This window comes from Strix aluco, chromosome 16, assembly GCF_031877795.1.
Source record: "Strix aluco isolate bStrAlu1 chromosome 16, bStrAlu1.hap1, whole genome shotgun sequence".
Lineage (NCBI taxonomy): Eukaryota > Metazoa > Chordata > Aves > Strigiformes > Strigidae > Strix > Strix aluco.
The window spans coordinates 11,571,263-11,596,566 of NC_133946.1; the positions used below are offsets into that span (position 1 = coordinate 11,571,263).

General features: G+C 38.7%; 1 protein-coding gene across 1 annotated transcript; it reads left to right on the top strand.

Annotated features, from left to right (window-relative positions):
* On the top strand, positions 1–24,590 carry BUB1B (BUB1 mitotic checkpoint serine/threonine kinase B). Its single transcript, XM_074841861.1, has 24 exons — positions 1–81; positions 458–620; positions 1,118–1,177; positions 1,416–1,560; positions 2,479–2,675; positions 2,771–2,949; positions 3,065–3,258; positions 5,199–5,293; positions 7,463–7,689; positions 7,968–8,077; positions 9,721–9,818; positions 10,108–10,160; positions 10,619–10,729; positions 10,980–11,058; positions 11,443–11,545; positions 12,600–12,886; positions 13,827–13,996; positions 16,110–16,256; positions 16,429–16,541; positions 16,821–16,982; positions 17,707–17,849; positions 19,362–19,533; positions 19,914–20,020; positions 24,035–24,590. The coding sequence occupies exons 2-24, from the start codon at positions 478–480 to the stop codon at positions 24,222–24,224; spliced, it is 3,285 nt and encodes a 1,094-aa protein (XP_074697962.1). The 5' UTR covers positions 1–81; positions 458–477; the 3' UTR covers positions 24,225–24,590.
* Positions 24,591–25,304: the final 714 nt, after the last annotated feature.

Below are 25,304 nucleotides of genomic sequence, written 5' to 3' on the forward strand. Positions count from 1 at the left end.
GACGGTCTCCGCCGCGCTCCTCGTCCTCGCCGGCCGTCGCATCACCGACTCGCCTGTACTACCGGCCCGCTACAACTACTTGTAGGTGAAGAGCCTGAGGGACCTGACTCAGTTTACGGTGTGGCTGGAGCTCGCCGCTCGCCAGCCTCAGAGAGGGTGTTAATCTCGGGGGAAGGAAGGGAGCACGCAGGTGGGGAGAGAAACAGCTTAATCTTAGTAGCCTTTCCTGCTGGCGTCACCTGCCTGAGATTCTTCGTTGTAAAGAAGTGCTTAGCTCTTGTTTCATGTGTTTCCCATGGAGGGGAATTAAATGCCCAATTCCCTCTAAAAGTTGGGGACCGAAATGGCTGCATAGAAAGTGTGTGGTGGATCAGGTAAAGAAAGCCAGGTCTGTCAGGTTTCGGGTTAGTATCCTACCTAATGAATCAATTCTTTGTTGCTTTTGTTGTTAACACAGAATTTAAAAGAGAGGCTGTCATGTCACAGGAGTGCAACGATGAGTGGGAGCTGAGCAAAGAGAATGTGCAGCCCCTCCGGCAGGGACGTGTCATGGCCACCTTGCAGGAAGCACTGGCTCAGCAGGAGACTTCCACCCACACTGCGGTTCAACTCAAAAAGCAGTGAGTGATATTTTGACACCTTTCCCTTTTATCTTCCTGCCTCCTCATCATTTGTTCTATGTCTTGTTTAACTGTACTAATCTCATATACATTAAAAAGGGCATAAAAGAACAGAAGTTTAGTAACTGACATCTGCTACTATCACACTCCAGGTATTTAGGACTGCTTGCTGTGGGTGCTGTACAGTATAGTCTACTATTTTTAGGTTTGTGATAGAGCATTTAAGCAGCAAACACCAGGGAGATTTGGTTGTGCTTTTAAATGTATTCATTAAGAAAAGTGTGTATTTTTTAAAAATACATCGGAGTATTGGTGGATGGAAAATTGCTTTCCGTTTAGCTCAAGTCTAAATATATTGAACCTAGCCTTTTTCTTTTACACCTACAAAATGGTATCAGTGAGAGCCAAGGTCTTAGTTTACAGAGTAGAAAATGTCTTTACAGTTATACACATGTATTGAATGGATAAATTTTTTTTTGTTTTGTTTTGTTTTTTAGGGAGTTTGAATTGGAAATCCGATTTTACTCTGGAGATGATCCACTGGATGTCTGGGACCGGTAAGTTTTCCTTTTACTTCAGAAGAAAGAATAGAAAGGTCAGATACCCCTGTAAAAGTTTAGGAAAAAATATTGTAATTTAATGAAAAACTCATTAGAATATAAATTCTCTAACAGTTTTCTTGAATCATATGTTGTGTTTCAATATTATGCCTAATTTTTTTCTAAATCTCCTTATGTTGTACAGAAACAGAAGCTTTGTATCTTATTCAGAACTGACTTCCTATTCCATCTCTAGGTACATCAAGTGGACAGAGCAAACCTTCCCCCAGGGTGGAAAGGAGAGTAATCTCCCAGCACTATTGGAAAGGGCGGTGAAAGCACTCAATGAACAGCAGCGATACTACAAAGATCCCCGCTATCTTAATCTCTGGCTCAAGTTTGTGAGTATTTTGTGACTATGTCTTGGATGTTTCTTTTTCTTGGTACTTGGCATGTCATTTGCACATTTAAGCTGATTTTTTGTAACGATAGAGTCAAAGAACATGATGTACAACTAGTGCAGTATTAGAAGTATTTCTCTGCAAACATGTTACCTGCTCTTGAGTTACACTTCTCATTTTCAATAGGATCTTCAGACCTTTTTTTAGGGTCATTCAGTTTGGACAGCTACAGACTTCATAAATTTTGTTTTGGAAAAGCTAATTTGAATGAATAGAGCTTGATTACTTATTTAAGGAGAAAAGGAATTGATTTAAAGATGCATTTTAGGTGTGTTATCTGTCTTAACAGTTATTTTAACTTCTGGTTTGTATCCACATCCCGTGTTTAAGCAAAACCAAGCTGAGTGTGTTCTGGTCTTGCCCTCTCTCTCCATTGCTATACTTTTTGTTGTTCTCATCGTCTTAAAGCAGCTTTTCTCCAGGTTTAGCTTTCTGAGCTGATTTACCAGTTCTGAAACTGATAAGAAATGTGTTGTACTTGATCTAAAGCTAAAATAACTATTCTGAGGAATACTAATATGACATAGTTCAATCACTGAATTATCTCAGATAAAAAAAGAAATTGAAGAAATTACTGACTTTGAATATGTAGGCTAGAATGAAGTGATTGGTAATAATATTAACAAATATATACATGCAGTCAGAGGTTTTTCTTGTTATTATCCTTCTGCTTTGGAATTCCTTTCTTTAACCTTGTGTGCTGTGCCACGATACAATTGCATGTCCTGGCCTTACAGCTGCTCCTGTAAGACTTGTGCTGAAATCAGTTGGGGTCTTGCAGGAGCCATCAAAACTCAGACATCGGCTTGGAATCCTTTGTAGTCCAACATGATTACTGAAATACTTTGGTTGTTTCAGGGAGATTGTTGTAACGAGCCCTTGGATCTGTACAGTTATCTACATAGCCAGGAAATTGGAACAACACTGGCACTACTCTACATCACTTGGGCAGAGGTGCTTGAGGCTAGAGGAAGTTTTAAGAAAGCAGATCTGATATTCCAGGAGGGTCTTCAGCGCAAGGCTGAACCTTTGGACAAACTCCAGTCCTATCATAGGTAAGCTTCTGGCTGAAGGGAAGAACTTGGAGTAATCCTATGTGGGTCAGTGGGTACAGTGAAGTTTATGCTGACTTCTCCAATATTTTTCTCAGGCAGTTTCAGACCCGTGTTTCTCGGCAGACGCTGCTGGGGCTTGAGGAAACTCCTGATGAAAACGATACTCGTCTTCTGGGAGCTATGGAACCTCAGAGAAGTTCATTGGCAGATCTAAAAGGCAGAGGGAAGAAAAAAGTGAGAGCCCCAATTAGTCGTGTAGGAGATGCACTTAAAAGTACGTTCAGTTGCTGAAACCACATATTATTGGAAGAATTACATCTTTTTGTTGTGGATTTTACACTTGAGTGTGATAGTTAAAGGTTAATTTGCATAAATCTTTTTGCTTATAGCCACTAACCAAAACAGAAGCTTCCAGACTCTAACTTCTCAGCAGCTTTCAAATAATCCGGGTTTTGCTGTGTTTGATGAAAATTCATCATCTGGACCTGAGATTCCTGTACTTACACCACAGCTATGGACAGCACCTCCAGCCCCGAGAGCCAAGGAGAATGAGCTGAGCGCAGGACCTTGGAACTCTGGCAGGGTAAGGAGTCTCAAAGTGGACTGGCAAAAAAGAGGAAGGTGTGTATAAGCTGTTGACTTCTGATCCCTGAGACAAAGGTCATATTCTTTCTTCCTTGCCTGGGGTATGTGTCTATCTGTAACTACAGATCTTCCTAGCTTCTTCCTAAAAAGTTTCTGTCTATGTGTAACCTATTCAAGTTTAGCAAGCTGATCTTGCTAGAATAAGTTAAAAAAGCTCTCTGGAGTTCTTAAATCAAGAAATTATGATTGTTGCTAACCAGAAAAATTGGTTGAGATGCCCTGCCAAACTGTTTGGAGAGCAGAAAAAGAATATAAGAGGGAAAACACTAGCCAAAGAAAGGGAGAGAAGCCAGGCATTAGTTAATTCTGTAAGAAAGAGGAGTAAGAGTTAAATTGATACCATACAGTACAACCTGAAGGGAGAACTCATTGCCTATCTTATGGAAATGAGGCATGTACAGCATTCTGCAAGTCTGTTTTGAAGTGCTTGTGAGGAAAACAGAAGAGTGGAGATCAAAAGAATTTAAGAACTACTGTATCAATGGAATATTTATCTGGACAATAGAGGGAAGCTTGCCAATAGATGAAAAAAGGATGACAGAAGGTAAGTTCTGATGGTTTAAACTAATGCTGGAGACATGAAAAGAAGCAGCTGTGCTACAGGTGTTTAAGCTGTTCTAGAGAAATGATTGAAGACATCTGAAGGAAATTAATCCTATTAAATCAAGTTTCATAGGTTCTTAGATAACCTCCAGTGTTCCGCTGTTCTTTGTAGATAAGAGGATGAATAGAAAGTTAATCAGATGATAAAAATATTTTAGGCTTCTCAATATAGAAGTCATTATAAATGAAGCTTAGAAACAAAAACTAGGATGAGGGGAGGGAAGCAAATGATCTGAAATTGATGGAAACTCCAGGAAGAATTACTGCCAGATACAAAGCAATTTGATTAAACCTGTGATTTACTGAACTTTTCCATTCACTTAATTTAGCTGAGAAGAATGAGGAGGAAGAATTATTAATGTAAAACTTTTATCAGTTGCCTTGCTTTGGACTGCTTAACATGTTCATTCTGGTCCCCAAATGCTTCTGTGTTCTTTTAATGTTTGTCCTTAAGAGTTATCTCTGTTCCCCCCCTTCATGAAATTTGTTAGCTTTAAAAAAGCAGCTTCAACTAGCAGAAGAGTTTGAGGATGTTTATTTCCCCTGCACTGAAGTGTGGTGCTCATTCTGGCTTGTATTACACTGAAAAAACAACCTTTTGTAAATGCTTTGAGATATTAAAAGCTGCACAGAGGAAAGAGGCTTCTCTTATTGCTGGTGTGAAGATGGCTAAGTGTAAACAGTTTGAAATATGGTAGTGAAGAGAAGGTAGGGAAATGTCCCCACGATGTAACTTTATCTGCCTAAATGTCAAAGGGAATATAGTAGGCAGATGAGTAGCATGTTGCCAGACTAAATTCCATCTGTCTTCTCTTAAATAATGGACCTCAGAAGCAGTTAAGTGATTTTTGTGGTGTTGGAATGGCCTCTGAGAGGAAAATTGAGAAGACTGGAGGTTCTTGGTGGACAGCAGAAGGAATACTATTATAAAACTGGGACAGTCTTGGCTGAAAAATGAGGACCATCGCATTTCTGGAAATCAAACAAGAGGAGCAATGGAATACCCAGCTTGACCAGCATTACTTCAGAATAACAGAAACTAGGTATTGATGAGGACACACAGGAGGAGTGTGTCTTGGTCTGTAACTGTTTATGTATCAGAAGAGAATTAATCTTGTAAATTAATCTTGGAAAAGTCTATCAGGTTTTTTTTTTTTTAAATAACAAAAGCTACAAATGAGCTGAACACCGGAAAAAGGGCGATTCAGTGTATAGAGGAATGTAGAGTCTAAAAATGAATCTTTAAGCCGTTAACATTGACTTTCCCTTCCTCAGCGCCCTCGCAGCAGTGCGAATTCCGGTATAGAAGTGCCCTGCCCACTGCCCGGTTTCACCCCATATGTGGAAGAGTCAGCTCAGCAACAAGTCATGTGAGTCTTCAGTTTGAAATGGGGATTGCATTTGAAATTATCAAAGCTGCTTTGTAAAATTCTGGCTCGTTTTGCCAAGTATCCAGATCTACAAGAATCTAAAAATCTGGCCACCTGGAAGCTCTTAGTGCTTTGGTTTGATGGCAGAGGCTGCAGTGGACATAAGGACATGGAAAGTATTTGAACACTGCTGCTCATTATGTGGGAGCTTCTATCATATTTATAAATGCTAAATAGTTTAATGGCTTAATTCAGTGTGTTTACACAAAACCAGAGTTACCTCTCTTAGGATGCTGTTTGCAATGAAAGCAGCCCCGGACTGAGATGGCTTATTGCTGTTTTCCAGTATCTTGGGACTCTGTGCTCATTCTCTTTGGAGTTGTATTCTGAAACAAGCTATCAAAGTTTCCATGACAACAGTGTTGCTTAGGTTATGGAGGAGTAGTGCTGTTTTGCCTGAAATAACCTTCCTGCTTGTACAGTGCTCACTGAAATGCTGATAAATCCCAGGAGATGGGGTTGTTCTGTTTTGTTAGAGCAGAGTACAGAGCATTATTTTGCAAAGCTGCTTAACTTTCTTGTTCTGTGGCTAATGATGGCCATGGAATATATAGGCTTTTCCTGAGAGAGAAGTGGAAAAGAATGTTTGATATTGCAGACAGCTTCCTTGGCTTTGGATCACGTATAATCAAAGCATGTTGAAAGGTGTCTACCAGTGGGTTTTTCATGTGGCTTTTGTTGCATGTTGACTGCAGAGTAGCTCTGACCAAGGACATATCATAATTTAGTTTAAGAATAAAAAAAAAAAGTTTCTGTCTAAACTATAAGACTATTTCTTGCTCCTGGCAGTCAGTGATGCCATGAAATTAGATCTCTTGACATGCTGGTCTCTCTTAGATGAACACTTGTTTACAGAGGTAGCATCTTTTTCTGCCAGGGAAAAGGAAGGGGTGGGTGGGAACTGAATGTCACATGAAATTAGCTGTAAGCAGCTTGAGCAGAGAGTTTGAATATAGTTTTATGCTATATAGTTGGAAGCTGAAAAGCAGATACTTTTTTTTTTGTCTGCCTTTGAGTCCATTTCCTCATGATGGTGTGGCCCTGAACCAAATGAAGACTGAAAGTGTTGTGTTGAAATTGTGTAAATGTGATGCAAATCATGCCATCAGTTGTCATCTGGAGATTTGGGTAGAAGGACCCTGTAGTGATATTGGTAATAAGCCCCCACCCCACAAATAAAAGCTTTAAAACCCCCCCAACCATTGGGAGCACCTGTTTGTCTCATCATCTCCAAGATTATTTTAGGGTGGAGTCCATTCATATGCACAACAAAACAGATGTCTTGGAACTGTGCACTGTGTTTTCTTTTGAACTAACTATTTACCCAGACCACAGTTTACGTATTTCTCAAGGTTGGTTGTTCAGAACATCTTTTATTGAGGTACAAATAATTGCTGAAGTCATGTGGATTACTGGTATCTGTAAAACTGTACAAATTCTGCTTCCTCTCTCCTGAAACTAGCATGTAGCACTTTCAAGCTAAGTTGACTGCTACTAACTCCTTTCACTGTACAGTGATGGGGTTTTTGTGGGGTTTTTTGGTTGTTTTTTTGTAATGGGGCACTTAATTTCTGTTACTAAGCACGCAAAACATTTTCCTTGATTCCCCTCTTATTGCATCTTAAATCTTACATTTTTTCTTAACCTAAAATGCCAGGCTTAATCTAGTCCAAGATCTTCCATTTTTAGTCCCACTGATTCTCCCCCCCCCCCCCCCCCCCCCCCCCGCCCCCCAATAAACTATGTTTTGTAGGATAATCATCCTTGTCACTTGTGTGGTCACACAGATCGATGGAGCATAGATCCTGATCCAGAATGCACAGCAGCAATTCAGAGTATCATAAGAATTGTATTTGCTCTTGACTGGGCCCTATTAACAGTTTGTTTGGGGTTTTTTGTTTTGGTTTTTTTCATCACACAATTCTGAGTCTGCTTGCCTTTTATGTGCTATCACTTAATTTTTCATGTTTTTTCTATCAACAGAAGAGACTATCTTTACACTGTTCGACAGCCAGATTCAGAAATTAGCCATTTTTTCTCCTGTGCTTGTTTTTCTGTGTTACAGTGAAGTACATATAATCAAAGTAATAATTGCATGGTTTTTTTCAGGACTCCCTGCAAAATTGAACCCAGCGTAAACCATGTTTTAAGTGCTCGCAAACCTGAGAAAGAGGAAGACCCACTGCAACGAGTGCAAAATCATCAGCAGGATACTCAAGAAAAGAAAGAGGTGGTGATGTACTGTAAAGATAAAATTTATGCTGGAGTTGAAGAATTCTCTTTGGAAGAAATCCGAGCTGAAATCTACAGAAAGAAAGCAAAAAAGAAAGCAGAAGGTATGCTTCTGTATGGGATGATGTGAGACTTTCTGAGATGGGATCGTAAAATTATACTTACTTTTTATCAGCATACAGCTGTCTGTTATTGCCGCTGCTTTTCTTATTCAACTGGAATAGCTATTTAACTTCTCTGAGGTATAGAGAAAGTAAAATGTCTGACAGCTTTGCGTGTAAGCTGTGAAATGGGGAAAGAAGCCCCTTTAAAAATAATTTAGGCTTTAGCCACAGATTGCGTGTGGAATATGCTTTGTGCCTTATAAGCTTTTCTTCTTTAGAGGAGATGCAGGCCATAGCACAGCAGAAGGAAGAAATACAAAGGAAAATTGAGGAGTTGGAGATGAAATTAAAGAAGAAAAAAGATGACAAGCAGCAACCATGTGAACAGGTGTTGTCCTCGTTTAACTGTTCTTTTACAAATAGCTACTATTTGAAGTAAAAGTACCAAAGGAGGAACAATATCTACTATGTTTCTCTTTGGCTAACACTTTTAAAACTTTTTTTGAAAGGATGCTTCAGACTATTGTATACATACATTACCCAGTAAATGAATGCTCAGAGAAATACTTCTTTTATTCTCCCTGACTTGTTCCCAAGCCATATCCTTTCACTATAGGAATGTAAATCAAAGACTTCAAATTTTGTAGTGTTACTTTACAAGTATTGTTAAATTATTTAACAATTGGACAAGACATCTTATGTTAAGGTATAGACTTACAAATTTTTTTAAGTAAAGATACACCAAATGCTCAGGGGTGAATTGCTCATTCTTAAGCTCTTTTGTATGCAGTTTCCTTTTATATAGAGAATTGTGGTGTAAAAGAAGACAGGAGAAGCAGCTGGAACTAGGGAAAGAAGTGAAGGGTTGCAAAGTGGTGTGGGCTAACCCGGGTAGGCAATCACACACCTGCTTGCTCACTCCCCCTCAGTGGGATGGGGGATAGAATTGGAAGGGTAAAAGTGAGAAAACTGGTTGAGCTAAGGACAGTTCAATAGGTAAACCAAAAGCTCTGCACACAAGCAGAGCAAAATAAGAAATTCATTCACTACTTCCCCTCAGCAGCCAGATGCTTAGCCATTTTCAGGAAAGTAGGCTTTCATCACGCATAATGGTTACTGGAAAGACAAATGCCGTAATTCTGAACGTCCAGCCTTCCTCCAGATTTTGCTGCTGAGCATGATGTAATATGGTACAGAATATCCCTTCGGGTTAGCTAGCTGATCTGTGTCCCCTCCCGGTGTTGTGAGCCCCCAGCCCGCTTGCTAGGCTGGCAGCATGAAGAACAGAAGACCTTGGTGCTGTGTAAGCACTTTCAGCAATAGCTCACCAGCGTGTTATCAACACTGGTGCTATGTTTTGGGTTTGTGACTAAAACGTACCAGCTACTGTGAAGAAAATTAGCTCTATCCCAGCCAAGACAGTACACAAAGCTGTATCTGATTTGTCTCCAAGTCTTATAGGCAGTAGAATGCTCTATTATGTATGAGATTTTTTTTTTTTTTCTATGCAGACCAGTCTTGAGCAGAGTATCTGTCAAGCAAGTGTACTTCAGTCTGTCATTGCTTGGTAGTGTTTAAACCACAGTTTTCCTACAAGTTGCACATAACAAGTAAAAGTTAATTATTTTAAAGTGTTTCCTTTTCCCAACTTTGTCAGCTGGGCTCATAAAGTGTGTTCTTGCTTTTGCACTCTCTCTTGAAACACAGTAGTAAATATTTTAGATAATGAAATACAAAGTGTTGTGAATTTGATGTAAGCTATGTAACTGCTTAAATGTGTCTTTAATAGCTGCAGTATAGCTAAAATCTCCTATGAAAGTTATATATGGTTGCAAAGAGTAAAATTGCACATTTTAACTATGCTAAGCAATAAGAATGTACTTTTTTTGTGCAAGTAAATTAAGTACAAATGGCTAAAGACAACTATTAATCCATCAGGGTTTTAACGACCTACACAGGATTGTCATAATGTTCTTGGAACCTTGTTGCATGGCTTGTGATTCCAACCAAAATATGGTTTTGTTTCTGCAGCCAACAGAGATAACCGAAGCTTCACCACCTTTGGGACTGCAAGGATTTACTTTTTCCAGTGCAACAGAAGTTGTGGAGAAACAACTTCAGTTGCAAAGGTAGTACGAGACTTTCTGTGCCAGCGACGAGAAAATTTGTGGGAATAATTTAGTTAAGAGTAGCATAGATCACTAACAGCCTGCTTCCCCGGGCAGAATGGAATATAACCCTGGGCATCAGCCTGTAACCAGGATCTGTAATCTGTCTTTATATATCTTTGATTAGTCTGAGGGATCTTAACTTCCTACAGGTAGAATATGTCAGCTTGGCTTGCCCTTTTTACAAAGTTTACTTATATTTTACACACCTTCATAAAACATAAGAGACAAGGTTGTATCTTTTTCACAGTGAATTCCAGATCTCTGAAGATACTCAACTACATAAACCATCTTGTTCTGAGGGTAAGTATTTAATTTTTTTTAACATTGAGGAGAAGGCTGTGTTGAAGGGAAGTGTTCTTTTATATGAATAGCAGGACTGCAACAAACTAAAACCAAAAGTCTAGGTGGATTAGAAGAATGAAAATGAGAACATGTTAGTAGTTTCTTTAATCATATTCAGCAAAAGACTGAGCATCTGAAGTCTGAGAACTGTCACTATTTGAAAGGACTTTGAAACAGAAGAGCTTTTTTCTTTTAATAGCTGAAGAGCTTTCTTCACACTTTAGTATATGCAGTTTTACTAAAATCTAAGAGTTTAACATGAAGAATGATACTATCTTAAGTTGTGGTTTTTTTTTTTTCAGAGGATTTGGTAGAGGAATACAATCAAAAATTATTTATTCATTTTTGTTGTTGGGAAGGGTGCATGCTGGAGAAATTTACTTTTGACCTGAATTGACTGCTGTTACTGTTGACAGAGGTTATCCAGTCTCTTGATGTATGCCCAGATACGCAAAGGGGAAATGTGTTTTTAGACTCTGAGGATGAGCAGAAGGAACAGAGAAATGAGGCCAGCCTTGGGAAAAAAGGTACAAATTCTGAAGCATATTCTAAAAAGAGCAAGCTAGCTAACATAATATGGTGGCAAAAGTGTGGTTCGTTAATGTGACAAAAGCAAGTCTTTTTTTTTAATAGGTTTCTTTAAATGTCAGTTCTGTAACTTCCTACTAGAACTGGTATTTTTAAGACTGTATGAAGTGTTTTGAGTAGCATTGGATACACTGTTGTGGAAAAACTGTTGATACAACAGAGCCTCTTGGCTTTTCTTTACCTATGTAGGTCTCCTTCCCCCTCCGGATCCTGCTGTGCTTTTCTCCATATTTGATGAGTCCTCTACTTTGAGAAATCAGAATACAAGGTAGAATTACTCAAGGCCTAGATTTCAGAGGGAGGGAAAACTCCAGTATCAGCCCACTTTCAGTAGCAGCTGAAATACAGTACTGTTTCTTGTATGGATCTAGGGTGGGGTTTTGTTTTGTTTGTATTTTTTGTTTTATTACTCTACTTGGGAAGTCCATGATGAGCAAATACTCTCCTATTGTTCCTCCTCAGTCTAGAACTATTTAAGCTGCTATATAAACTTTCTTCATTCTGGAGAGCTGTATGTATTGCAATTTACTGGTAGTTCTGTAGTAGAAAGTGGTAGATTGAAATTATCAGTAGGCTTAAACTCTTGAGAAGAATCTGTTGAAGATCAGAAGCTACTCTAATAAATATTTAATGGCATGTAACTTTATCTTAGTTGTTCTGCAGATCATACACAGAAAAGTTCCCGGCGCCCTCTTGCTGTTCGTAAACCTTCAGATTCTGTAACTGCAAAGGAAAACATGCTGCCAGACGCCTGTGTAAGGCCACAGTTTACCTCACAGCAGATTTCCTGTCCAGGAGAAACCACCATAGAATGTCCTACTGTTGAACTGAGTGAGACTGGCTGGACTGACACGCTGTGTGATAAGCAAGGATTCTAAACTTCTCCCTGTCATGGCAATAGTGATTTGGGTGATGTTAAGATTACACTGGAAATTTCATGTTTCTATTAGGCTTTAAGGTGGCTAATACAGAGATAAGCAACTGATTAGTGGCCAGGATTACTCACGCTGAAACTTTAAAAAGTTTGTGTGATGAAGGGTTGCACTCTCAAACACTACCTCCTGTTCCATCCACTTTCTTCCCAATGCTTTCAAACAAGCATCTTAGCTCCTGTGTTCCTCACCCAAAGTACCATACACTTGACTCCCTTAAACCTTTGTGTCTTGTTTCCTAAGCTATGTGTCTGTCTGTGGCAGCTTTGCAGATGTTTGTAAAGCTTTCAGTAGAGGTGGTAGTTGTTGTCTCACCAAAGGACTTAGTTACTGCATGCCACAACAGACCTTTAGACTGGTTGAGTGAGAGGATTTTATTCTGAGCTGAGAAAGATTTTTGTGTACAGCTACAATATGAAATACTTAGTAGGCTTAAGCATGGTAGGCATCGTGCTGATTTGGGTTCTAGAGTCAGTCTGGATAACTGAATATTTCTGCTTTACATGTTCTATGTGTCTTCAGTGCCCAAGGTTTTAGTAAATGCTTTAATAATGTGCTTATAACTGTACTGAAATGCACTTTTGGGGTGGTAGATACTAAGTAGCCTTTTAACAGTTCATGGCAGCTCTGCAGTGAGTAACAAAGCTACACTTTCTAGTTGGAAAAAACCCATGCAACTGTATTACAGTGAGGGTTCAATTACTCAGTTTGAATGAGCAATGTAAGTAGAGTACACAAAGACTGAGGGTCAGATTCCTTTTGGAAGGTGGTAGGGTGGAAGAAAGGGGAGACAGAAATGTTCAGTTTTTAAATAAATTAAAAGAAAATTTGTCATAAAATCTACAGGCTTTTCACTGTCTCTTCCTACTTTTTTCAGGATGAGCTGAATGGAATTGAGCCTTTGACTGAAGATGCAATTGTGACAGGCTCCTACAAGAACAAAACCCTTTGTGCCAACCCAGAAGACACGTGTGACTTTGTCAGAGCTGCCCATCTGGCCTCAACGCCCTTTCATGGGGTGGTAGCTCAGAGAGTCCCAGCTCCTGCTTTTTCGCAGTGTGACCTGAAGGAAGACTGCCCAGAACCTAAGAGTGCACCTCTGAACGAAGAAACGCCCGTTTGTGAGGGAGCTTACAGTGAAGCTCTTTGTGTAAACAAACTGAGGTAATTAACAGCAAAGCATCTTAAGCCCCTTTTGCTGTGTGTCTTTCATTGGTTGTGGATTTATTATTCTGTTGCTGAAGAAATGATTTTCTGAAGAGATCAGAGTATCCTGAAGACAGCCATTTCTCTAGCTCAGGGTCCGTTTTGCCTTGAACAGATTTAAGAGGTGATAGCAATACCCACTTGGCTTTTCAGTATTACTGCTGTGGGACTTAACTCCATGCTTTTTCTACAGAATAACTTGCAAAGAAATTAATAAATACATTCTGTCGTTGTAACCAGAGATTAAAAGTAGAATCATCAGTTCCTTTTATACTCATATGCTTCTGTAGTTATTTTAGTATACAAAATGCATCTGGTGATTACGGCTTAGGTTTCTTCTACAGAGGAGAAAAGCTGGAGAGAAGAAAAAAACTGGAAAACCACCTCCTGTTTCTTATCATTGTGAAGAAAAAAGCATCTGTTGTATGGGGTTTTCTTAATTTAGAAATGTTGATTTGCTACCTGTTAGCATGTAAACGTGTATACCATGCTGAAGGTGTTTGTGTAGTTGGCAAGTTCCCTGGGAAACCATGCTGATTATAACTGGGAAGGAAGAGCAAAAGTTATTTCCCACCCAACCCTCCACTGCTTTAAAATCACTGTAGGACTGAATTTTGGTAGTGAAGGGAGCAATAAACATTCAGTATGTCTTCTGTTGTAGCAGTCATATTTAATGGAAGAGAAGATAAAATTCATCTGTAGACTTAAGATTCTGAGTATAAACAATCATGAAGCTAAAATGAAGCTCTGACATGACTCTTGGTTTTCCACTAAGGAGGAGAAATGACTTGAACATAAGGAAGGCTGGGAGTGCACAGAATCCTTTCATAGTCACTAGGCTGGCATTATCTAGACACTATCTTCTGAAAGTCTGAGTAGTTGATGACTTTATTTACAGCCCGATCATGGAAGCAAGCCTGGAAGATACTCGCTCGTCAGGTTCTTCTGTCTCCTCAGGATCTTCTCTTTCCTCTGTTACACAAATATCTACTATTAAATACCTGCATATCCCTGAGAAACTGGAACTTGCCCGGAGCTTGCCTGCTGAAATGGCTCCTGATTCTGGAGGTATCAGTGAAAACATTACTGGTTAGTACTAAACTGAGTTTCACTCACAACAAATAACTTGCAGTAAAACTATGGTGCTCTTTCTGTACTTCCTATATTCTACTCTGCTTTCTGTGTACTTTCTGTTACTTTAACTTGTGACTAAACTTGTGTCTCCCTTGTCAGAAGTAGTAGTGAGGTATGCAGTGTAGCATGCTTGTCAGCATCCAAAGATGTAAATATTAAGGTGACAGAGAAGTTATTTAAGGTATTAAAGCAGGGAGTGTGTAGGAGTAATGAAGTCAAATTCTGAAATGAAAGATTTGCGCTGGGTGGTAGTGAGAACTTTTAAGACTGCTTTGTTTTGTCTTGATTTTTTTTTTTCCCCCGTCTGTAATCATACCATGTGTTCTCCTGATGTGCTGATAAGCGCCACATTGGAAAAGGTGAATATGAATTTGAAATTTAGTGAAAGTTGCATAATTTTGGTTTTAAATTTGCACTCAACTTTGCTGTAAACTACTGTGCTGCTTCGCAATATGTTTCTTTTTCCTATTGGATGAAAACAATACTGGTACTTAAATAGTTAATTCTTTTTCTTTGAGCCAAAGACCTTTGTTTCTCTCTGTAGTAAGTCTTTATATTACAGTTAGAACAGGAATGGTCGCAAAAAGCCTTCAAAATCTGGCCTGTTGAATTAGGTTTGTGTTGAATGACAGTTTTCAAGGTGTTCAACCTGCTTTAACTCCTTTGATTTCAGTTTATGATATTTTAATTAGAATTGTGTATCTGAAAATTCTCAGTCTACCTACTCTAGAGAAGAATACATTATTATGTGTCTGCAGACTATGATGAAGCATGTTTGGGACCTGGAATGAAAGTACAATTAGAAGTGTGTTGTCACAGAAATAGCTGAAACATTTTGGATAGATCTTACACTCATTTTTTTTTCATATGCACTAATCTTTAAAGCTAGATGAAGAATCTTTACTGATTCTTTTCAGAAAAAGAAGGCATTTGTTCAGAGGCTTTAACGGTCCTTTCTTAAACTTCTGATGATTCCTGTTGCTTTTTCCTTGCTTTGCACATCTCCCTTGAACAAGCAGTTCTCAACCTGGATGTAGTAATTCTGCTGAGGACTCCTTAATGCTGCATAGAGCAGAAAAATTACTTCAGATGTCTGTCAGTTTATTCCTGTAAAATATGCCAGTAAGTTTCATAGGTCTGTGATGATTAAATAGTAGAACACCTATTTAGCCTTCTCCCTACCACATTTCCTGGATTTACTTTCAAGGAATTACTTCCTGAGCAGTATCTTACTAGAATGCTTTTCAAATAAATATAACAGTAGGTAATGATACTCTGATTCTAACCTTTGTACTGTGAAAGCTTGAAATGTCACCCATGACTAGTCATAGTCTTTGGGAGAGGAAGTCAGTAGAAGCTGTCTAGTTCTGCTGTGTTTGCCTGATCATTTGAGTTCAACACTTCTCAGGCTACCTTGGTTTTGTACAGATGAACTCATCTATTGAATGATTTTTTCTCTCTGTCCTGTTATGCAGGAAAATAAACCCAGACCTACGTGTAATTATCTTAAGTGTCTTCCAGGAGGTAAAAGCTATTAAATTGTTAATGTTGCAGTGAGCAGCAGAGTTGGAGTCCAACTTTGTTTTCCCTTTCTTATGTAAAACCCCTGCTGTATTCAAAGAAGTGAATTTCAATAAACCCCTTCATTTAAAAATCACAAACCGATCGCTCACTCTGGACATAAATTTAAAAAAGGAGTGTTAATTTACAAAATGAGTGTCAATTCTGCTGTGGCTGAGCAGGCGTACCTAATCTAATTTAGAGCTTTGTCTCTCGTGAAAGATACATTTTACGTGATGCTACAGTAGAATCATTAAGACCTCAGGATGTCAGTAAGGTAGCTTCAAAGGTGAGTGTTATGTTCACTTCACAAAACAAGAAACTGTTGGAAAGAGATCAACTGACTTGCTGAGAGGTGATGCAGTAAATCAGTATGCAGATAGAAAGCTTCCAATATCCAGGTTACTTTTTCTTGACAGATACAGTCAAGTCACAGAGACTCAACACCTAGTTTCAGCTCATCTGTTTCTATTACTTCTCTTCCTAGGTGATGCTATAACTCAGTTCTTGTGGAGTGCTGAACAGCGTAAAAAGCTTTTAGATCCTATGCCAGAATCGTTGACTGCCGCTCCAGATTTTCATTTGGAGGCTGGCGCTCTGCCTGTCATGGAGCTCGAGAAAGACGTTGAGCTAGGTAGGTTATGCCAGACACTACAGTGCAAGGGATCTATTTATGTTCTAATTGGTTTGAAATGTACTTTATATTCACCCTCACTAGTTTTATGTGGTGTAGATGGGGAATAACTTGAACAGCCTGGGTACATACATGTGCTGTGACAGCTCATAAATGTAAACTTTCATAACAGGAAATGAGACTTACTGTATCAAATGGGAATATTGGGCCAATGAAGAATACAAGATGTGTTTTGCCATTCCAGCCCACTTCCCCCAGTTGGATGCAAAGGGATTTGCAATAAAGGTAACACATAATGATTATTATACAAGAAGTGGGTAATGTTAAAATCTCCTCAGCCAATATAAATTGAAATGTAAATTTGGTCTTAACTTCTGAACTCTGTGCATGAAGTTTGCTACTTCAAGTTCTCTTTCTAATTGTTGATATAGATTAAAAGTTTCTTGACTGTGGAAAATGTCTTCCTTGGTAAAGCGAGGAGGAAGAAAAAGGATGAGAAGAATAAGATCATCAGCAATTTTCACTATATTCCAAAAATAAATGTTCTTATGTACCTTCTTGTAGGTGTATTCTCAGCCTGTGCCTTGGGATTTTTATATCACACTTCAGTTACAGGAGCGTCTGAATACTGATTTTGACCAAAGCTTCAGTGAGAATTGCAGCTGTTACTTGTACCAAGATGGCTGTGCTATTTTGCACAGGGATATAAATCGCTTCACGCTTGGGGTCAGTACAGACAAACAAAGTACAAACGTAGAAGACATGAACTCTTGCATAGCATGCCGTTAGGGAATTTTGTTTGTCATTATGCTCATTGCTGAAGATGGCTTCGCATGTTTAATCCTGCAATCTAGATTCTCTGATTTTTGTTTTATCTATGCACAAATTGGGGCTGTCTATTCTAGCCTCAGAGCTGGTTTCTCATTTGTAGATAATTTGCTTCTCAGAGACAAACCTGAACTGATTTTTCGCATTTTCTTTATTCATGAGTGATAAACAACCTGAGCCAAGAACCACACATTATTCCACAATGAGGTTTGCATCTAAAACTCTTGTTTAACTTGGTATCTTTCAATGAGTTCTAGTCTTCCAGTCTGCTATTGCAAAGTCATAGCATTTAGTGTCTTGCTGAAGGATTTACATTTTAAATAAAGTCTTGTAAGTGCATTTTGAATTGTTGCATATAAATAGAATACAAATTAAAGTCATTTCAGTCTTCAGTTCAATTTCCTCCTCCTGATCTTTTGTCCACTTCTAAATAACAGTGTCTCCTAAGAGCTCATGAATTTAATTCTGACTGGGCTGATCATGGGCAAAATCTGATTATACTGAATTTGGGGTAGAACTGTTATCTCTGTACAGATGAGTAGGAAAAACAAGGTGAGCTATAAATATTCACTTAAACTAAGGTAGAATGGCATATAGATACACATTTATTCCCTGTTTTCAGGATGTTATTCGTGGCTGTAAATCCATCACGGAGGAGGTTATCCTACTAGTTGTTTATAACCTTCTGGGTGTGGTTGAGAAGCTGCACAAAGCAGAGATTGTCCATGGAGATCTGAGTCCAGAGGTGTTTTTTCTGGGAAACAGGTTTGTATCTTTGTATGAATACAGGAGGATGTATAATGCTCAGTTTCAGCTGCAGTGCTTGTACTTCTGTAATTTCTCCTCTTTAGTTGGGGTACTGATACTGCAGTCCAGTTTTTGTAGGCTACAGTGTATTCTGAAAATAGGGAAACCACTTTGTTTAGCAATAAACCTATCTTTTTATTTATTTCTATAGAAAAAGTAAACAATGATGTTGTAAAGCTTAGCAAAAACATTTTGTTTAGTGTATTACCTGTGTTCTCAAGTTTCTGGTGTGTTTACTGGTGTGCTAGAAAGCTGACTGGATATTGGTAAATAACTTGCCTTCTGGTTTTACTTATCTGAAAACCAGGAAATTAGAAGACAAAGGGCAGGTGGGACTGGAATATCCAGACACTCTTAAACAGATTCCTTACCCTCCACTACAGTCCAGCTTGTAACCTGATGTGCAGATTTAGTTTTCTTTAAGCTCTTTCCCATATTATGTTAACAAAGTCACATATTCCTTGGAATGTGATCTGTGAACTAAGTGTGGGAAGATGGTAACTTTGGCATGTCTGATGATTCAGATATAATTCCTTTAGAAGAAATTCACTGAGGCTGTTCTTAGTCTTCACTGATACGTTAAAAATAGCTATTAACTTTATATTAATTTTGAACTTAGTTGTCTAACATGCACACCCCCAATATATTTTATTTATAATTTCTTTAACTTATTCATATTATTTATTAATAAACTGCATCTATGTACTACTGAAGTTTTAATATTTTTTTCACACACCCAAATGGATTGTCTTGCACATCCCTTAGGGTGCACGCATCCTATTTGGAAGTCGCTGATCTAACAGTGGCTTGCTGGACTTGGATCTCTCCCACTGGATTTCTCTGCGGCAAATACAAACCAAGATAAACTGCCAAAAAGTTTAGGATAATGGTTTTTTAGATAGCAAAAGCTATACTAGGACAAGTGCATAGTATAAATTACAAAACAAGATCACAGCATACAAGTGTGTAAGAAGAAGAGTAGTGAGAAGTGTGATCTGTTTATGCTGTTGGCTTGGCAGTACGCTGTCATCTGTGCAGGTACTCCTTGCTGCCCTTTCTGTTTGTCCTCCCTGGTGTGTAGACTAGGAAAGGTTTATTAGAGTATTCTGGAGCTTAATTCTTTCTGTATAAAGTACCCTTGAAGGAGAGGGAGGAATGCTAACACTATGCTATTCTCCCCTTCCACCAACTATGTTTCAGATAACTGTGACAAATATCAAAACAGCCTCATCATTAACCCTTTAGTGTCTCCTATTGCTTACTCTGGAGATACCAGTATCACCTCTAAGCTTCAGGCTGCCAGCTGGTTCCCCATCCAGGGATAGTCCTTTCAGCAGTAGTTCTTAGGCTGACCATCAGAGGGGAGCATTGACATAGCTAAGACTCACATTCACTGTGCTGTTAAACTTCATTTAAAAAAAAAAAAAGTTTGCTGGATTGTCTTATGCTTCATTTGCTTCCTCTGCTCAGGATCTGTGATCCATTTGCTAATGATGAGATGACAAGAGCTCTGAAGATAGTGGATTTCTCTCACAGTCTAGATTTGAGATTACAGGCTCGCGTAAGCTTGCCCAACAGCTTTCCCATATCTCAGACCCCCCATGGACAACAGCTTCTGGCGAAAAGTTCTCTTCCTTATCAGGTGAGTCTGTTTAGGAGGACATTTTAGTTTCTATGTTTTCTTTACAAAATCTTTTTTTCTTAAATTATATTTTGCAAATTCTGTGGAAAGCTCTGGATCAATAAATGCTGAATAAGGAGAATTTTTCATCTGAATAAATCGTTGGCAATGAATGAAGGGACTAGCAGCACTGAGTGCCTGGGACTACTATATTTATTTAGGAATCTACAATAAGACCAGAACTTTACTTTTTGAATTTTTCTTGCTTAGCAGGTCTCCAGAAGAGTCTGATGCAACGACCAATTTAGACTTAAATGTGTAAAAGTGCCAACAGTAGAAATCTGTAGTGGATTGCAGAAACTGATGGAACTTGAACTTTCCAATGTTTGTTGTGATTGCAGGTAGACTTGGTTGGCATTGCAGATATAGTCCACTTGATGCTCTTTGGAGATCATGTCCAGGTCTATCAAGAGAATTCCATCTGGAAAATCAGCCAAAATGTATCGAAGTAAGTCCTTTTGCAGAGGAGGCTGCTGGGAAAGAACAGACTTCTAACTTCCTTTGTTTTCTTTACAGTGGTACCATCTTCAAAGCTTAGAGCACAGAACTTAGTGCTGTTGTTGTCAAAAGCATTAGTTCTGTGGGGACTTTAAATTTTGAAGCTACTAGACTTGTTCACTGTATAGTAGCCTTGGTTCTATGTAGGAGACAATTTTAAGCTGAATATTAGCCTAGCAGCCCAGTTAAGATGATTTTGCTTTTCCTATCCTTTCAGACCAGACTCTCTAGTCTCTCTTTTCATTTGATAGACCAAGCTTGGAGAAGTTTAGAAGTGGTGAGTGGAAAAAAATTACACAAGCATGTTGCTTTAGAAATGGAGATTTTTTTTTTCATTCTAGACTATATTGAAGGGCTACTAAGACACTGATGCCAGGGTTCTGTCTGTAACAGTTGCAGAAACAGTATACGTGCACAAGAAGGAAAATAATTTAAAATTAAAATTTAAGATGCATGTGCAAGCAGCTTCTTTTTGGAAGCTGCTGTTTGTCCTCAGGTATTAATTTCTACCGCTCTCTTTTAGTCACATGTTTTGTCTATAAAACTACTCTGCCTTCATCTACCCTTTGTTTGTTCTTAGACTAAACACTTGTTCATTTTGTTAGTCACATCCTGCAGAATTTTCTGCCTTAGTGTGTCATAAGGCTTTTCCAGAACTCTCTGCTTATGACAGAAATTACTTGACAGATAGCTGTATCATGGTTTATTAGCTACACCCGTGGTGTGGATATAGTTCTGTAACCACTGCTTTAAGAAAACCTACTACCAGTCTGGGAGTTGGCCAGTTCCCTAGCAACCTGCATTACTTTGAAAAAAATCTCATCATCTTAAGCTGTGTACTGGGAAAAAATGCTTTTTTTCTTTACTGGGCATATATCTGGTTTTCTACTACTGATAGCAGTATGTACAAGGCTACAGCCTGCTTCTGCTGAGTACTGGCCATGTGTGCCACACCCCGTACCCTGTAGTGCTTGTTTTTTTCTGCAGAGGATCAATGTGCAGGACTAGGCTGTGAAGAACAAAATCACCAAAGGGTGATTGCTCTCTGAACAGGTGAATATCAGTGATGCATAGGTTGGCAGTAAATACACATCTTATACTGCCTTTCTTTCAGAAATACTAAGAAAAAAAAAGGCAACTCAATCATTGACGGAGACTGGCATTTGCTCTCTACTGACAGATATTCTCACATTACCTGTCTTTGAGCTATGTGAATCTGACATGCTCTGAAAAATAGGACTCCTATTTTTCTCCTATTTTTCCTATCTGAAAAATAGGACTCCTTAATTTCTATCAGAACTTGGTCTGTTTTTAGCAATATCCTGTTGGGATGGAAGGACAGATTTCTGATAAGTGTTGCCTTTTTTAATTTAAATTTTGTTTACTTTTTTAATTCTGCAAAAGATTAAATTGGGCTACTGCAGATGAAGTCACACAAGGCCTGAGTTGGGAAGGTAGGAACAGGGTGTTGGGGACCCAATCTGGATGTGGGTATGGGAAAAATGGCAATAACTGTCTAGATAATGAGCAGGAGGGCTGAGCAGCAGGTATAGTAAGTCTTGAGTTTGGAAGGATAGGGCTGGCTGTTATGGGGAGTTTGGAGAGGAGAGGTCGGTTGGAAAGGAATTTCAGTCAAAGCTGGGGACACTGGATTGAAAGAAATAGGATTCTGGGTAAAAGTAGAACTTGGAAAGAAGGTAGAGCCTGGGATGAGTTCTATGTAGCCAGAACCAGGCTGTGATGGCTCATCGCTTGCTGGGTGCATCAGTTTATAACCCTGCTTTGGAGCTGAGAGCACAAATGAGGAATTTCCATTTTCTTCTACTTGCTTCTGAAAGTGTAACAGACTATTCATTTTCCATACTTAGTTTTCAATATCAAGAATTCCAAGAAATGTTTGTACAGGTGCTTTAGTTACATGTTATACTTAAGTCTTACATCAACAGTGTAAATGAGGCCTTTCATTATGTGGGAATAAGGAATCGGCCCTGAATCTTTTTTTCCATTCACACATAGATCTTTTAGGCTCTTATTAATTGACAACCTCCAGTCAATTTGAAGCTTTCAATAAATTCTCAGGTAATCTCTGACAAGCAAGTTTACTGCTGCAGGGAATCTTCATCCACCAGAAGAGGCTGCACAATTAAGCACTTCCCTGAGAGAAGAGTCGGCTGATGGATATTAATCTTGCGCTTTACCCTTTGCATACAGTCACCTGTGAGGACACAGGATTCTTCTTCCTGTTGCTTTTAATAATTCTACTTTTCTTTTCTAAGGATCATGTTACTTCTGTCCTTTCTGCTAAAAGTTCAATAAGTGACTTGGAAAGTGGTTTTTTGTTTCTCTGGGGGTTGGTTTGGATTTATTGGGGTTTTTTTGACAGGATAACTTTCCTCTAAGAATGTTCTGAGAATTTAGGCAGTGGCAAATAGAAAGAAGGCTTCTTACTAGCAGGCTGACTGGTGTTAAATGCAACCATGACCTCCTTATCTTAGGAAGGCTTTTAAAAAAGGACTTAAATATTTTGAAGTATTAAACAAAAGATAGTAGAATGACTGGTAAAGCCACTCATTTTACTACCAGTTCAACAAAATACCAAAGCAGTGGGGAATTGCAAGGCAAAGCACAACATTGATCTTCTGAGGCCAATGGCACTCACTAAAGCAGAACCCTCTTAAAAGGTGACAGAATGAGTGCAAAACACTTAAATGTTGTAGGAAGAACTTCTGGAAGGGTAGAATGTGAACTCTGATCAAGTTTCTTTTTTTATTTTTGAGCATTACTATAAGGTTGACAACCTGTTTTTCAGGGGAGGGGTTTTTAGCATGTTACCATTATTGAAGAATGGATTTGGAGATTTTTCAGTTCCAGGAGTGGTTTTAGTTTTCACTGTACTATTTTAGGAAACTTCATCTGTGCAGGCTTATGTGAGGCAGTGTATAGAAGCTCTGTTTGAATTTTTAGGACTATTTTTGTCACTCATAACTCCTTAGACATCCTTACCAACATGTAACCTCCTCTGCTGTGCCTCTTACTTGTTGAAGTCCATGAAGAAAATGGCCTCAAGTCTTACATATTTTTTTTTTCTTGGTTATGTTCTGTATGACTTAATTATTTTAGAAAATGTAAGAGTTACTAGTGTAATAGCACAGGCCAGATTCCTTCTGAGACTATAGCTGCTGCTGTTGTGTGAGTCACATAAAGCAGAGGCAGATAATTTGTTCAAAGCCAATGTAACTCCTGGCTGGAGGGAGAAAAGTGCTTCAGTAGTCAGAAGCAGTGCGGTCTATGGACTTCAGTGTGAGACTGAAGAACAAAGGGTTAGCTCTGATAGCAGTTTTCTGAGACTTTAATGAGTCACTTAACCTTTTTATTCATGTTGTGTGGGTATATCTGGGAGAGAGGGATTTATTACTACTAATTGTCTTTGAAATGTTACCTATATGAGAACTCTGGCAGATAGAAGGCAGGGGAAAAAAGTAAAACTGGCTGTAAACCACTCTATCTTTTTCCTTAATTCTTTAAAAAAATTCTTTATTTCTCTTGCAGCTTTCCTTTAATATTGACCTGTGAGGGATAAGATTTACCTCTACCCCTTATTCATGAAAGAAGTCTGCCAACTTTGTTGGTTCAAAGAATGCTTTTGATAACTCCTTAATTTAAAAGTGCCGTGGCTCAGTGTGAATGGTGATAGTGGTCAGGTACCCTGGAGGAGGTAACTGTAAAAATAGTGGTTTTGATGGGCCTGTGAAACAGCCTCTCTGGTTACTATCCAGAAGCCTACTGGAGAAAGGGGCCCACATGTTTTGAACTCGACAATACATTCCTAGATTTCTTTTACATTTACTCATGTGACTGAAATTATTATTTCAGACTTGGTTTTCTCAGGACATTTAGTGCTGAATATAAGTGGAAATTGTTGTGTATGCCTACTGTTTCACTGAAACTGCTCTATTTGTTTTAGGACTGTTGACAGTGATTTCTGGGGTAAACTTTTTGGGAGAATTCTGAATGCAGATGGTAAGTCCACAGTGTCTCTGCTGAGGGAGTTAAGAGAGGAAATAAGTGACATGTTTGACAGCCGTTTCCAAGAACGTCTTTGTGAATCCTTAGCTGCACTGGGAGAATCTTTCCTCTTGGAGAACTTCCTGTGATTTCATAGAGGACAAATGTATTTTGTATTATAGAGTGGAATTTGTTGTTAACTTTTTATTTATTTTTTTCAAATGTAAGCACGAACAGTGATTGTAGCCATTTCTGCAATACTTCATGTGGGATTCACTAAAGAATGTTGATATGGCATCAGTGCATAGATAACCTCCTAAACCTGCTACATGAACTAGTCTGTCTGAGCAGTTTGCCAGAGAAAATTGGTTGTCATAACTGCCCCCTCCCCTTGTGTAGCTCCTTAAAAATGTGTTTAATACCCAGTTCACACTGCAGTTTCTGAAATGTCTTTGTCCTATGTTTAGTTGGACTTTTAATTGGTGTTCATCAATAAAGTTGTATTTTGATAGCAACTCTGTCATATTAAACATTACTGTCAGATGATTTCAAAACACTTGATTTATTATCTGTGCTGGAGTGTTTCTGCCTGACTGGGAATTGTTTGTGACTGCTGGATACAAAAGCCTCTCATTTGGTGGCAGCTTTCATAACCACACAGGACTTCCTGGACACTTGGAAACAACTTGGATGATTCTGCTTGGAATGTGCTCTCATGGATGACTGTTGTAAGAAAAAGTAGATGAAGTCACGAGTGAAAAAGGTGCAGACTTTAATTTTTGTTTCTCAGTGCAAGTGTTTTATTTACTTTTGCAAGGGCTAGAGTTACTGACTAGACTGAGCATTTTTCAGAAATCTCACTGAAGTCTAAATCTGCCATAGGTGCTGAAGTGTGTTGCAGGCTTCTGTGGGAGGCTTTGTGGACAGATATTTGTGTTAACCTTTTATGCATTGTATTATTGAAACCAATACACAGGCTTCATTTTATTCAAGAGAACAGAATTTACAGGATCTAAACCCAAGATGTAGAGGAACTTCTCAGACTCAGGATTTACTTCCTCACAGCTTCTCCCACATACAACAGTGAGTGTAGAAGACTGCATCACTAGTAACAACTTCTCCCTATGAATAAAATTGGCTCTAAGTGTGTTTTTCATAGGGTTAAATTCTCTGGCTATGGTTCTGTTTGATTCTCCCCTCTTTGTATTATCTAAATTCTGCTCTGGAAC

Coding starts and splice junctions, on each gene's coding strand:
- BUB1B (XM_074841861.1), top strand. CDS start 478: ATGTCACAGGAGTGCAACGATGAGTGGGAGCTGAGCAAAGAGAATGTG. Junction 10,730..10,979: donor GGCCAGCCTTGGGAAAAAAG/GTACAAATTCTG, acceptor TTACCTATGTAG/GTCTCCTTCCCCCTCCGGAT. Junction 13,997..16,109: donor AATGGCTCCTGATTCTGGAG/GTATCAGTGAAA, acceptor TTCTCTTCCTAG/GTGATGCTATAACTCAGTTC.